Source organism: Triticum aestivum, chromosome 5B, assembly GCF_018294505.1.
Source record: "Triticum aestivum cultivar Chinese Spring chromosome 5B, IWGSC CS RefSeq v2.1, whole genome shotgun sequence".
NCBI lineage: Eukaryota > Viridiplantae > Streptophyta > Magnoliopsida > Poales > Poaceae > Triticum > Triticum aestivum.
In genome coordinates, this window is record NC_057807.1 from 18,206,259 (window position 1) to 18,222,099 (window position 15,841).

The 15,841-nt window shown below is 43.6% G+C and overlaps 2 protein-coding genes across 3 annotated transcripts in view; both read left to right on the forward strand.

The window, feature by feature from the left end:
• Positions 1–2,630: 2,630 nt before the first annotated feature.
• On the forward strand, positions 2,631–3,820 carry LOC123115468 (probable glutathione S-transferase GSTU6). Its single transcript, XM_044536622.1, has 2 exons — positions 2,631–3,001; positions 3,338–3,820. Exons 1-2 carry the CDS (start codon positions 2,669–2,671, stop codon positions 3,713–3,715), a joined length of 711 nt encoding a protein of 236 aa, XP_044392557.1. The 5' UTR covers positions 2,631–2,668; the 3' UTR covers positions 3,716–3,820.
• Positions 3,821–15,476: 11,656 nt separating this feature from the next.
• LOC123110157 (TATA-box-binding protein 2) overlaps positions 15,477–15,841 on the forward strand; it is a 3,889-nt gene continuing 3,524 nt past the window's right edge. The window contains exon 1 of one of the 2 annotated variants that reach the window (NM_001405974.1): positions 15,477–15,803. In NM_001405974.1, the coding sequence (NP_001392903.1) occupies positions 15,724–15,803 (80 nt within the window). In that variant the 5' untranslated portion in view covers positions 15,477–15,723. The remainder of the gene's footprint in view (positions 15,804–15,841) is intronic. The other variant, XR_006453181.1, reaches the window with a different exon arrangement.

The window sequence follows — 15,841 nt, forward strand, 5'->3', positions numbered from 1 at the left end:
AACACAATACATCATTTGGTTACACATGGTAAAATATTTGTATTCAGGCTCACTTTCTTGTATGTTTTACAACAATTCTGGTGCAGGTCAAAATAATTGGAGTGGAGCCCTCAGATGAAAATACCATGGCATTGTCCTTGTATCATGGCCATAGGGTCAAGTTAGAACATGTTGGAGGGTTTGCTGATGGTGTAGCTGTCAAAGTTGTAGGCGAGGAGGAATTTCGCTTTTGTCAAGGACTTGTAGGTGGCACTGTCCTGTTCAGCCGAGATGCTATCCGTGCGTCAATAAAGGTGAGAGTGATCAATTTATTATATGTCAGCTCCGCCTTATTATGTTAAATGGGTGCATTACTGAACAGTGACATGTTTTTATCATTGTAACTACTTACTACTCAGTTCACTTGAATAGAAGCTTTCAGTTTCACTTGAATAGAATAGTTATAATGGTGTGGACTATGTGATAATGTGACCTAGTTTTCTAGCTTTCACTTCTTTCTGTAGATATTGGTATTTTCATGTATTTTGTTTACTACGTACATAATAACATTGCTCAAAAATTCTAGCTCGGCAGTTTGTTCTATGTCAATCTTACCGCCGTCATGCTTGTGGACTGTTTATGCTAGATTGTTGTGGATGTTCTGCACTACCAATGTTATTCATGCTGAAAATGTTGTTTTTCATGGGCGCAGGATATGTTTGAGGACAGGAATATCCTTGAACCTGCTGGGCCCCTTGCCTTGGCAGGGGTTGAATCTTACTGCAAATACTACGGTTTGAAAGGGGAAACTGTGGTTGCAATAAGTAGTGGCGCAAATATGAACTGTGGTTGCAAAGCTGAACCGGGGAAGGTATTACTCGGATAAATTTGATATTGGTTTCTGAGTACCACAACTGGTATTCTTTTCTTTTCCAGTTGTTATTGCTAACAAACGACATCGTTGCCACGCAAACTTGTAGGCCAAAATTGTCGCAGTTGCAGCCGATGGCAAGCAATGTGAGGATAGCTGTAGACGCTGTTGCAGAGATGGGGAAAAGGTGATCATTTCCGCTTGCATGATACATTCTTGACCGTGTATTGTTATCTTCTGAAAAAATTAAGTGGCTGGACCTGCAAATCCAATTGTGCTCTGAGTACTTTGTTGTATTTTTTTTATGTTGTGCAGCCGCTGGCGTGGCTGAACGCGGGGCTGGACACCGCCACCCGGATCATCAAGCTCGTGGCGGCGGGGCTCGGCTTATATGTGACAGCGCAGCACCCGCTGTTGGTCACGCGCTTGGAGGCCTGGCTGCTCGCCATGGTGCGTTTCATCCTCGTGTCTGGCCTCGGCGCCACGCTCGCTCTCGGCATCCTGCTCATGTATGCAGGCATCAGGATGAGCTTTAAGTGGGGGTCCCCGTCCGGCTCGGCCTAGTTAGTGTAATTCAGCTTGGCCTAGTCGTTGTGTTGTGTATTAGTACGTGTGAAGTAGGGGTGGTATAGATTGTTGTTTTAGATAGAAAGAGCTAAACATGTGATCAGGGACGGAGCATATAACTGGAGCATGGCATGACCCACAATGCAAACCATTTAAGAGTATATATAAGTGGGACGCCCACACTGCAACGAGGAACTAGTGGATTTCATTCGCTCTTATCATATGGTTGTCTCTTTACTTTTCATTCCACAACACGCCTGACGGCCTGAGCACTGCACTTCTTCTGCACACCAGAGAGAGCTATAGGCCTAACTGAACGGAAGGCAGGCCGTCAGAACTATCCCAGTTGAGGTATGTATTACTCGATCATATTTGATCTTTGTTTCTGGCTAGTTAATTACTGCAATTGGTTTTCTCTTTTAGCTGTTGTTGCTACCAGATAACCAGCTTGTGGCACAAACTTGTACCATGGATACCTCAGCTTTAGCCGCAAGCTCGACCATATGCTCAAGTGTGACGATCTGACCTCCAGAGGGATCGGGATGGCACCAGGGAAGAGGGTAGGTAGAGGAAAGGGGACGAGACTTGGAGAGACAGAAGATGAGAGACAGAGAACAACAGGTGAGATTCAGATACATGCTCGTTCATGCCAACTCCTCTGTTCGGTTCAGGTTAAATACCCACACGCCGCCAGCCTGGCCATAGGCCACACACGTTCGCACGTGTTAAAATTATGTGTCGAATATATGTGTACGAGTTGTGCTACGGTTGAACTTGTAATTAGCGGAGGGCTAGGTGTTTGAGTCATACACGTGTGATATGAAAATAGACTTCAAACAAGTTGTAAGCTAATTAAGTTACAGATCACGAGAGGGAAGGTCCGAGCCGGTCGTGACGCAGTGGTCAAAGTGCTGTTTGATTTGTTGTTTTTGGAAAGGAGGATCACCCCCGGCCTCTGCATTCGAAAGATGCATGCGGTCATAAAACGTTGTTTGATGGCTTTAGAGGGCTTATATCAGGTTATTTATTTATTTTGGCCTCTGCAAGTATATCAGGTTATATAGTGCACAGGAGGCAAGCACGAGACGTCACACGATATTATTATATAATGTATGAGACTATGAGTGGTAGCAGGTACGTGCTTGGCCGGCAATTTAAAGTCAAAAAATCAATCAACAAGGCCGGCAATTAAGAAAGGAGCAAATGAGCTCGATGTTGAGCGAGTAGCCAAAGCAAAGCAACAGGAAGGGAATGGCCGGCTGTAGAGAGGAGCTGAAGCTATTGGGCATGTGGGCGAGCCCATTCGTGGTGCGGGTGCAGATCACGCTCCGCCTCAAGGGCCTCAGCTACGAGTACGTGGAGGAGGACCTGCAGAACAAGAGCGAGCTGCTCCTGGGGTCCAACCCTGTTCACGGCGGCAAGGTGCCGGTGCTCATCCACAACGGCAAGCCCGTCTGCGAGTCGTCGGTCATCCTGCAGTACATCGACGAGGCCTTCTCCGGCGCCGGGCCCTCCCTGCTCCCCGCCGATGACCCCTACGGCCGAGCCGTCGCTCTCTTCTGGGCCGCATTCGTCGACGGCACGGTAGGTCCATATTGCTTATTACTCTCCCTGTTTCTTAATACTCCCTCCATCCAAAAAATATTTGTCATCAAAATGATTAAAAATAGTTGTATCTATCCCTTTTATTCATTTTGATGACAACTATTTCCGAACGGAGGGAGTATAAGTCTTTGTAGAGATTCCACTAAATGGACTACATACGGAGCAAAATAAATGAATCTAAACTTTAAATGCATCTATATACATCTTTATGCGATTTACAGTAAAATCTCTATAAAGACTTACATTTAGGAACGGAGGGAGTAGTTACTACTTAACCCTCACATGGCCAAGTTCATGTATACGTTTTTAATGCAGCTGCTGAAAGCGCGGAGCCAGGCGTTAAGAGGCGAGACAGGCGAGGAGAAGGAGGAGGGGAGGAAGAAGGCGGCCGCGGCCATGGAAACCTTGGAGGGGGTGTTGAGGGAGTCTGAGGCCAAGTTCTTCAGCGCGAGGGACGGCCCCGGTCTCGTGGACGTCATGCTCGGCGGCCTCGTTGGCTCGATGCGCGCGACGGAGGAGATGTGTGGGCTCCAGACCTTCGACCCGACCACCACGCCGCTCCTGGCCGCATGGGCAGAGCTCTTCTGCGCGTTGGACGCGGTGGCGCCGGTCATGCCGAGTGTCCAGAGGCTCGTCGAGTATGCCGAGGCGATGCAGCAGCCTCGCACCGACGTGTCCAGCACCACCAACTGAGGCCTACCAAGCTCGCCTTGGGTCTTCACGCGCGTGTTTTTTTATTTCTTCTGTGATCAGTGTATTTTGTCAAAAAAATAGCAGTGCTCTCGAATTATGTATGGATCAAATTTTGGACGTGGGATTTTGAGACATGGTGCCACGCGACGATGTTATCCTGACCGACGATTGCTGACATGTGATTCACGCTTAATATAGTGCTTGACTGGACTGTGGCAATACTAAGGAATAAGTGAGTGAATACGCAACATTAATACGATAGACGTTGGCCAGCTATTTTATTGAATATGGTGGATAGAGACCGGTATATTTATGGTCAGGGTGCAGGGCTAGAGGCTACCTGTCAGTGTAATTAACATTCGTGACCTCGGTCGGGCAGTAATAAATGAGGTTTACTCCTAGTAAGTAAAAATTACTCACCCAACCTGCATTATGGATCCTTGGTCAACCTAGTTCATGGGATTCAGTTCATCTGATGGTGAAGGTTGTTGCTCCAGTTTTTGCTACTACTAGGTTCTTGCTTGCTTGCCTAAAAAAAGGTTCTTGCTTACTATGCATGTTCACAGACAACCCTGTATTGCAATAGCACGTTTGCCAAACTGCCTTTTTTAGCCCAGATGAAAATTGCATCTCTCTTGTTATGCTAGCAGAGGTTGGTCCGGAACTTGTGCTAACACCTTTACAACAACATCAACGTTCCCTGAAATAAAGCAACTTCTCTTTGTTGTCTCCTTTGCATGGCGATCCAACTGAATCACACAAATATTTTTCTCCTTTAGACCTGTTGGAAGATGAATATTTCATAGTAAAGGGTTTCAGTATTTAGATGACAAATCTGTTTGGGAAGACACTGATCCTCGATAAGCTCCACAACCACTGAACTCAACCCTGGGCAACCATCCTCGTCGCCTTGTTTATTTAGCTATGACACATTTTGAGATCGTTGGCGGCCAATCAGTACCCAGTAATGTTTCATTTCACCGTGGTCTTCCATGTACTAGCTAGTAATTAGTTTTTGATCAAGCTCCTCAATGTACTAGTATGTGCTACCTGGTTCACCTACCGTGCAAACAGCTTTGTCTTATGATTCGTCAAGCAATAAATAAAGTGGGTGTGTTCAATATCAACTTCAGCATTACAAATTAGGCAAGGTTACCGGCAATATCTAACCATGCTAATCTCCTGCAAAGACTGACTGCACACACAAAACATCAGCAAGCAGATAAATAAGCCGTGCGGGGCACACGCCAACTGCCATAAATTTCACATATACAGCCAACGCTCCTTTAAATAGCTGCGAGCTGCCAAGTTGTAAATGCATGGCAGGCAATCAAGGAACCCAGGAATGATTAAAATCATGCGTGAGACTGCATTGTGGGTCGTCTGCTGCCGAGGTGAGAGGTAATACGCAAGCTATACAAATTGTATACGATGCATGGAATTAATTATACACGCTCGATGTATTCGAACTGCGCGAATCACGTGGGAATGGACGGGGAGGATACGAACCTCGCGTAGCTGTATGTCCACTCGTGATTTATCGTCAATTTTTTTAGTATTTTCTTTAAAAAATATTGTTCACCAAGTGCGATCAGCGTATCTTGTTAAGTGGAAAGCAATCAATGACTAGTTCTCTCATTTCAGTGAAGATGATAACACTAATAGAAAATGGGGCAATGGTCCAGGCCGGGCCAGCCCATTAGTCCTGATTCAGTCCAGAACCGGGACCCATGGGGGCATTAGACCCGGTTCGTGAGGCCCGGGGGCCGGCCGGGCCACGTGGGCCATTAGTCCCAGTTCGTCTGGACCTTTTGGTTCCGGTTGGTGGGACAAACCGGGACCAATGGGCCTCGCTCCTGGCCCACCACCATTGGTCCCGGTTGGTGGCTTGAACCGGGACCAAATGCTGCCCTTTAGTCCCGGTTCGTGCCATCAACTGGGACTAAAGGGTTGGTTTAGTCCCACCTCGCCAACCGAAGGGCGCTCACACCAGTTTATAAGCCCCTCCCTCTCTGCCTTATTGAACTCCTCTCAAAGTGAAAATAGATGCCCTTATACAGGTAATTTGACCTAAATTCATACTGAATTTCTCTAAAGTTCGTAGAAATTTATTATGAATTTAGGTTGAATTCTCTCTATAGGCGCATCTATGCTCATTTTTTTAGTAAAGTTAATCACAAACTTGTGATTCACACAAATTTCAAAGAATTCAAATTTTAACTATTCATGCCACCAACCGGTTCATGCCACCAACTGTGACCAATGATATGCCTATATATACCATGCCAAAATGAAAGAGAGGCGCAATGAACATCTGCACGTTGCTTAGCTTCAGGCCAACGTGCAGGTGAGCACTGCGCTTCTCCCTTCATCGTCTCTACACTCAGGGCTTATAAACCGCTGCGAGTGCCTCTCGCTTGGCGAGGTAGGACTAAAATACAGCTGCAGAAAGAATCAACTAAAAAACTCTTTTACCGGTTCATGCCACGAACCGGTACTAAAAGGTCGCCTTAAAACCTGTACCAAATAAAGTGCCTTTGTAACAGCCTTAGAACTGGTACTGAAGGAATCAACTAAAAAGCTTTTATAAACCTCTAGTATTATTGAAACTAAAATTATATAGAATTTTGTTACAAACTTTAATAGCAAAAAGAATTATCATAAAAGAAAAAAAATAAGTAATTAGAATTCTATTCAAAACATTAAAAGAAAAAAGAATTATCATAAAAGAAAATAAATAAGTAATTAGAAATTTGTTACAAACTTTAATAGCAAAAAGAATTATCATAAAAGAAAATAAATAAGTAATTAGAATTCTGTTCAAAACATTAAAAGCAAAAAGAATTATCATAAAAGAAAATAAATAAGTAATTAGAATTCTGTTCAAAACATTAAAAGCAAAAAGAATTATCATAAAAGAAAATAAATAAGTAATTAGAATTTTGTTAGAAACTTTAATAGCAAAAAGAATCATCATAAAATAAATAAAGCAAAAAAGAAAACAAAAAATGGAAAAAATAAAAAAATTGCCACCTACTGGGCCACCACGGCCTGAATACGACTAGAAACCTTATTGGGCCAGGATTCAGGCCCGCAGACTGCCCAGCAGGCCCACAGGCAGAGACACAAGATTAGGACTGTAGGCCTGCAATAGTGAGAAGTTCAAATGGGAGGGCAGAGTTGCACTTATAAACAGGTGCGACCGCTCCTCAGCTAGCGAGGTGGGACTAAATATCCCACTGCACCGCGCCAGCGCAAGGCCTTTAGTACCGTACCACATACCTATTCCTTTTCGGGGTCTGGAACGTTCTGGAAAGTGTCCCTTATGTATTCCTCCGGGGTTACGATTTCAATAATATTAGTTTCAACATTTATAGGATTACCTGAGATATAGTGTTTGATCCTTTGACCCTTTACCACCTTCGGATTTGTGCCTGCGAAGTTGTTGATTTTTATGGCACCGGAACGATAGACCTCCTCGATAACGTAAGGATATTCTCATTTAGAGAGAAGTTTTCCTGCAAAAAATCTTAAACGAGAGTTGTATAGCAATACATAATCACCTACATTAAACTCACGCTTTTGTATCCTTTTGTCATGCCATATTTTAACCTTTTCTTTAAACAACTTGGCATTTTCATAAGCTTAGTTTCTCCATTCATCAAGTGAGCTAATATCAAATAACCTCTTCTCACCGGCAAGTTTAAAATCATAGTTGAGCTCTTTAATAGCCCAGTATGCCTTATGTTCTAGTTCGAGAGGTAAGTGACAAGCTTTTCCATAAACTATTTTATACGGAGACATACCCATAGGATTTTTATATGCAGTTCTATAGGCCCATAATGCATCATCAAGTTTCTTTGACCAATTCTTTCTAGACCTATTGACAGTCTTTTGCAAAATTAATTTGAGCTCTCTATTGCTCAATTCTACCTGACCACTGGACTGCGGGTGATATGGAGATGCAATTCTATGATTAACGTCATATTTAGCAAGCATCTCATGGAAAGCATCATGACTAAAGTGTGAACCACCATCAGTCATTAAATATCTAGGGACTCCAAACCTCGGAAAAATAACTTCCTTAAGCATTTTAATAGAAGTGTTATGATAAGCACTACTAGTTGGAATAGCTTCTACCCACTTAGTAATGTAATCAATAGCAACTAAAATATGTGTATATCCATTAGAGGCAGGAAAAGGTCCCATATAACCAAAGCCCCAAACATCAAATGGTTCAATAACAAGGGAATAATTCATAGGCATTTCTTGACGTCTACTAATATTACCAATTCTTTGACATTCATCGCAAGACAACACAAACTTACGGGCATCCTTGAAGAGAGTAGGCCAATAAAAACCGGATTACAATACCTTATGTGCAGTTCTATCTCCAGCGTGGTGTCCTCCATAAGCTTCGGAGTGACACTTGCGTAGGATCTGTTCCTGTTCATGCTCAGGTACACAACGTCTAATAACACCATCTACTCCTTTATAAAGATGTGGGTCATCCCAAAAGTAATGTCGCAAGTCATAGAAAAACTTTTTCTTTTGTTGGTATGTGAAGCTAGGTGGTATAAATTTAGCAACAATATAATTAGCATAATCAGCATACCAAGGAGTGCTACGAGAAGTGCTTATGACATTTAATTGTTCATCAGGAAAGCTATCATCAATAGGTAGTGGGTCATCAAGAACATTCTCTAACCTAGATAAGTTGTCTGCAACGGGGTTCTCAACTCCTTTTTTATCAACAATATGTAAATCAAATTCTTGCAGTAGGAGAACCCATCTAATAAGTCTAGGTTTTGCATCTTTCTTTTCCATAAGATATTTAATAGCAGCATGATCAGTGTGAATAGTTATTTTAGAATCAACAATATAAGGTCCAAATTTATCACAAGCAAATACAACTGCTAAAAGTTCCTTTTCGGTAGTAGCATAATTTCTTTGAGCATTGTCTAGAGTCTTACTAGCATAATGGATAACATTTAATTTCTTATCAACTCTTTGCCCTAGAACAACACCTACATCATAATCACTAGCATCACACATAATTTCAAAGGGTAAATTCCAATCAGGTGGCTGAACAACAGGTGCAGAGACTAATGCTTTCTTAAGTATTTCAAATGCTTCTACACAATCATCATCAAAGACAAATGGTACATCTTTTTATAATAAACTAGTCAGAGGCCGAGAGATTTTTGAGAAGTCCTTAATGAACCTCCTATAAAATCCGGCGTGACCAAGGAAACTTCTTATACCTTTGATGTCCTTGGGACATGGCATCTTTTCAATAGCATCAACCTTGGCTTTATCACCTTCAATACCTCTTTCAGAAACTTTGTGCCCCAAGACAATACCTTCATTAACCATAAAGTGGCACTTTTCCCAATTCAAGACAAGATTAGTTTCTTCACATCTCTGCAAAACTCAAGCAAGATTGCTCAAGCAATCATCAAAAGAGGAACCATAGACGGAAAAGTCGTCCATGAAAACCTCACAAATCTTTTTGCAAAAGTCAGAGAATATAGCCATCATGCATCTTTGAAAGGTAGCAGGTGCATTACATAAACCGAAAAGCATATGTCTATAAGCAAAAGTACCAAAAGGGCATGTAAAAGTAGTCTTTGATTGATCTTTAGCCGACACAGGTATTTGAGAAAAACCGGAATAACCATCTAGAAAGCAATAATGTGTATGCTTGCATAATCTTTCTAGCATTTGATCAATAAAAAGGTAAGGGGTAATGATCTTTCTTAGTAGCCTTATTTAACTTATGAAAATCAATTACCATCCTATAACTTGTGATAATTCTTTGCGGAATCAATTCATCTTTATCATTAGGGACAACAGTAATACCTCCCTTCTTAGGGACACAATGGACAGGACTTATCCACTGACTATCAGCAACGGGATAAATTATACTTGCCTCCAAAAGCTTGAGTATTTCCTTTCTTACCACTTCTTTCATTTTAGGATTCAAACGTCGTTGAGGATCACAAACTGGTTTGGCATCAGCTTCCAAATTTATTTTATGTTGACATAGAGTGGGACTGATGCCCTTAAGATCATCCAGAGTATATCCAATAGCGGCACGGTGCTTCTTCAAAGTTTTCAATAATCTTTATTCTTCATGCTCTGAAAGGTTAGCGCTAATAATGACAGGATATATTTTCTTTTCATCAAGATAAGCATATTTAAGATTATCAGGCAACGGTTTAAGCTCAAACACGGGATCACCCTTGGGTGGAGGAGGATCCCCTAGGATTTCAACAGGCAAATTGTGTTGCAGAATAGGTTCCTGTTTAAATAATACTTCATCTATTTCCCTTCTTTCATTCATGAACATATCATTTTCATGGTCTAGCAAATAGTGTTCTAAAGGATCACTAGGAGGTACGGCAATAGAAGCAAGACCAATAATTTCATCCTTACTAGGCAATTCTTCCTCACGATGTTGTTTACTAAATATAGAGAAATTAAACTCATGAACCATATCATCCAAGCCAACAGTAACAACATTCTTTTTGCAGTCTATCTTAGCATTAACAATATTCAAGAAGGGTCTACCAAATATAATGGGACAAAATCTATCTTGTGGAGAATCAAGAACAAGAAAATCAGTGGGATATTTGGTTTTCCACACAAGACTTCGACATCTCTAACAATTCCCACTGCAGATATAGTATCTCTATTGGCAAGTTTAATTGTAACATCAATATCTTCTAACTCAGCAGGTGCAATATCATGCATAATTTCTTTGTATAAGTCAATATGGTATAACACTAGCACTAGCGCCCATATCACACAAGCCATGATAATAATGATCTCCTATTTTAACAGAAATAACAGGCACGCCTATCACAGGTCTATGTTTATCTCTAGCACAAGGTTTAGCAATTCTGGCAGTTTCACCACAGAATTGAATAACATGCCCATCAATATTATCAGACAAGAGATCTTTAACAATAGCAATATTAGGTTCTACTTTGACTTGCTCAGGAGGTGTATAAGTTCTAGTATTGCTTTTACGAATAACAGTTGAAGCTTTAGCATGATCCTTCATTCTAACAGGGAAAGGTGGTTTCTCAACATAAGAAGTGGGAACAATAGGATCATTATAAGTGACAATCTTTTCTTCAACTTTAATAGTGCATCTACTTTTACTTCTATGGGAGGATGATATTTAAACCACTTCTCCTTGGGAAGATCAACATAAGTAGCAAAAGATTCACAGAAAGAAGCTACTATCTCAGAGTCAAGTCCATATTTAGTGCTAAACTTACGGAAAATATCGGTATCCATAAAAGATTTAACACAATCAAACTTAGGTGTCATACCTGACTCCTTACCTTCGTCGAGGTCCCAATCTTCAGAGTTGCATTTAATTCTATCTATCCAATAAATTCCATCTGAATTCAATAGTCTTCATCATAAAAGAGCCAGCAGAAGAAGTATCAAGCATGGTGCGATTGTTATCAAAAAGCTGAGCATAAAAACTTTGCATAATCACTTCTATTGCGAGCTCATGATTGGGGCATGAATATAACATTGATTTAAGCCTCCCCCAAGCTTGAGAGATGCTTTCTCCTTCGCGAGGCCAAAAATTATATATATAATTACGATCACGATGAACAAGATGCATAGGGTAATACTTTTGATGAAATTCCAATTTCAATCTTTTATAGTTCCATGATCTCATATCATCACATAGCCTATACCATGTCAATGCGTATCCCTTTAAAGATAAAGGGAAGGCCTTCTTCTTAACAACATCATCGGGTATACCTGCAAGCTTAAATAGTCCACAAACATCATCCACATAGCGTAGATGTTCATCATGATGCTTTGTTCCATCTCCTGTAAAAGTGTTAGCTAGTAGTTTTTCCATCAAACCCGAAGGAATCTCAAAAGGAGTTTCATTTTCAATAGGTTCAGTAGGTTGAGTAGGTTGAGGAGCAACTCTTTGATCTACTGGATGGGGTGAAGATACCACGAAAAAGCCCCTCAGACAATTACTTTCCATAGTAACAAGTGACAGAAAATTTCAGCACACTAAATAAATTTTTCCTTACCAAATTCCACCTACCAAAGGCGCTTCACTCCCCGGCAACGACGCCAGAAAAGAGTCTTGATGACTCACAAGTGTAGGAGATCTATCGTAGTCCTTTCGATAAGTAAGAGTGTCGAACCCAACGAGGAGCAGAAGGAAATGATAAGCAGTTTTCAGCAAGGTATTCTCTGCAAGTACTGAAATAAGTGATAACAGATAGTTTTGTGATAAGATAAATTGTAACGAGCAACAAGTAACAAAAGTAAATAAAGTGCAGCAAGGTGGCCCAATCCTTTTTGTAGCAAAGGACAAGCCTGGACAAACTCTTATAATAGGAAAAGCGCTCCCGAGGACACATGGGAATATCGTCAAGCTAGTTTTCATCACGCTCATATGATTCGCGTTCGGTACTTTGATAATTTGATATGTGGGTGGACCGGTGCTTGGGTGTTGTTCTTACTTGAACAAGCATCCCACTTATGATTAACCTCTATTGCAAGCATTCGCAACTACAACAAAAGTATTAAGGTAAACCTAACCATAGCATGAAACATATGGATCCAAATCAGCCCCTTACGAAGCAACGCATAAACTAGGGTTTAAGCTTCTGTCACTCTAGCAACCCAACATCTACTTATTACTTCCCAATGCCTTCCTCTAGGCCCAAATAATGGTGAAGTGTTATGTAGTCGACGTTCACATAACACCACTAGAGGTTAGACAACATACATCTTATCAAAATATCTAACGAATACCAAATTCACATGACTACTAATAGCAAGACTTCTCCCTTGTCCTCAGGAACAAACGTAATTACTCATAAAGCATATTCATGTTCATAATCAGAGGGGTAATAATGTGCATAAAGGATCTGAACATATGATCTTCCACCAAATAAGCCAACTAGCATCAACTACAAGGAGTAATCAACACTACTAGCAACCTACTAGCACCAATCCCGGACTTGGAGACAAGAATTGGATACAAGAGATGAACATATGATCTTCCACCAAATAAACCAACTAGCATCAACTACAAGGAGTAATCAACACTAATAGCAACCTACTAGCACCAATCCCGGACTTGGAGACAAGAACTGGATACAAGAGATGAACTAGGGTTTGGAAATGAGATGGTTCTGGTGAAGATGTTGATGGAGATTGCCCTCTCCCGATGAGAGGAGCGTTGGTGATGACGATGGTGATGATTTCCCCCTCCCAGAGGGAAGTGTCCTCGACAGAACAGCTCTGCCGGAGCCCTAGATTGGTTCCGCCAAGGTTCCGCCTCGTGGCGGCGGAGTCTCATCCCGAAAGGTTGCCTTCTATTTTTTTCTTATCGAAAGACTTTATATAGGAGAAGATGGGCGTCGGAGAGCCACCAGGGGGCCCACGAGGTAGGGGGCGCGCCCAGGGGGGGCGCCCCCCACCCTCGTGAGCAGGATGTGGGCCCCCTGGCCTTCATCTTTGGCGACGATTTTTCTTTATTTATTTTAAGGTATTCCGTGGAGTTTCAGGACTTTTGGAGTTGTGTAGAATAGGCCTTCAATATTTGCTCCTTTTCCAGCCCAGAATTCCAGCTGCCGGCATTCTTCATCTTCATATAAACCTTGTAAAATAAGAGAAAATAGCCATAAGTATTGTGACATAACGTGAAATAACAACCCATAATGCAATAAATATTGTCATAAAAGCATGATGCAAAATGGACGTATCATGGACATTGGATGTCATTGATAACGAGATCACGTCATTAGGAGAATAATGTGATGGACAAGACCCAATCGTAAGCATATCACAAGATCGTGTAGTTCGTTTGCTAAAGCTTTTCTAATGTCAAGTATCATTTCCTTAGACCATGAGATTGTGCAACTCCCGGATACCGTAGGAATGCTTTGGGTGTACCAAACGTCACAACATAACTAGGTGGCTAAAAAGGTGCGCTACAGGTATCTCCAAAAGTGTCTGTTGGGTTGGCATGAATCAAGACTGAGATTTATCACTCCGTGTGACGGAGAGGTATCTCTGGGCCCACTCGGTAATGCATCATCATAATGAGCTCAATGTGACTAAGTAGTTGGTCACGGGATCATGCATTACGAAATGAGTAAAGTGACTTGTCGGTAACAAGATTGAACGAGGTATTGTGATACGGACGATCAAATCTCGGGCAAGTAACGTACCGATTGACAAAGGGAATTGTATACGGGATTACTTGAATCCTCGACATCGTGGTTCATCCGATGAGATCATCGTGGAACATGTGGGAGCCAACATGGGTATCCAGATTTCGCTGTTGGTTATTGGCCGGAGAGCTATCTCGGTCATGTCTGCTTGATTCCCGAACCCGTAGAATCTACACACTTCAGGTTCGATGACGCTAGGGTTATAGGGAAGGTTTGTACGTGGTTACCTGAATGTTGTTTGGAGTCCCGGATGAGATCCCGAACGTCATGAGGAGTTCTGGAATAGTCTGGAGGTGAAGATTTATATATGGAAGTCATCATACGGTCATCGAAAGTATTCGGGGGTTTATCGGTATTGTACCGGGACCACCGAAGGGGTTCCGGGGGTCCACCGGGAGGGTCCACCTGCCCCGAAGGGCCCTTATGGGTTGTATGTGGAAGGGAACCAGCCCCAAGTGGGCTGGGCGCCACCCCTTAGGGCCCATGCGCCTAGGGTTGGGGGGACCCTAAAGGGGGCGCCCCCCTTGGCTTGGGGGGCAAGCCCCCTCCCCTTGGCCGCCCCCCCTCTTGATCTCATCTAGAGGGGCCGTCCCCCTTCCCTCTTCACCCTATAAATAGAGGGAAGGAGGGAGGGCAGCCGCACCACATCCAAGGCGCAGCCCTCCCCCTCTCTAACCCCTCTCCTCCTCCGTTTGTGCTTGGCGAAGCCCTGCCGGAGAACCACTGCTCCACCACCACCACGCCGTCGTGCTGCTGCTGGAGCCTTCTTCCTCAACCTCTCCCTCCTCCTTGCTGAATCAAGGCGTGGCAGACGTCACCGGGCTGCACGCGTGTTGAACGCGGAGGCGCCGTTGTTCGGCGCTTAGATCGGAATCCACCGCGATCTGAATCGCTACGAGAACGGCTCGTTCATCCGCGTTCTTGTAACGCTTCCGTGTCGCAATCCTCAAGGGTATGAAGCTGCTCTCCCCTCTCTCTCTCTCTCGTTGCTAGTTTCTCCGTAGATTGATCTTGCCGATGCGTAGAATTTTTTAAAATTTCTGCAACGATCCCCAGCTCCGCCTGCCTCTGAAGCTGCATCTGTTGTGGCTCGCTCGCCGCTCGATGCCGCCGGCATTCTTGAGGAGCGCTGGCGTCCATGGCTCTCGCCTCCTCGAGCTCAGACGCAACAACAGATTTGTTGCAATTTTTGAAGATCTTGTTGCATTTTTCGTAACAATTGTCTAGTTGCAGAAAATTAGACGCGACGTAAGATGTTGTTGCAATTTGTTTAAAAAGATCCACCGACCGACGCGTAGTAGCCCCCGTCGTATTACTGCAAATTGCCCCGCAAAAGAAAGATATTACTACTTGCAAATTGATTCTCAAAAAAAGAAAGTACTTGCAAATTGTGTTATCTCCGGGTGAGAGCTGCATATACGAGTCGAAATCGAACACAACCTCGCCGCCCTCGGGACGGGCCTCAGCCGGTCACCTCGCTGGGCCTATAAATACCCACCCGCCGCAGCAACCGTCTGTCCCCCGTACCCCGTCCGCATACCCCCCACCCCGACCCCAACCCCGCACCAACCTCGCGGAAGGAAGGCCGACGACCAAACCCTAGGCGAGCGGCAGCCTCCGATCCCCTCTCCCCGATCTCTATAAAACCACCGCGGATTTCGAATTCTCTCTTCCCCGCGGGAGAATCCCGCCGGCTCCTCCTCCCTCGGCGCGCCCGGACCGGGCTCCTCCCGCGGGGCCGGGGGGCGGCGGCGGGGGCGACGGCGGTGGATGGCGGAGGCGGCGGCGCTGGAGGGGAGCGAGCCGGTGGATCTGACCAAGCACCCCTCCGGCATCATCCCCACGCTCCAGTAAGTCCCGCCCCCCGTCCCCGTCTCTCACCTTTCCC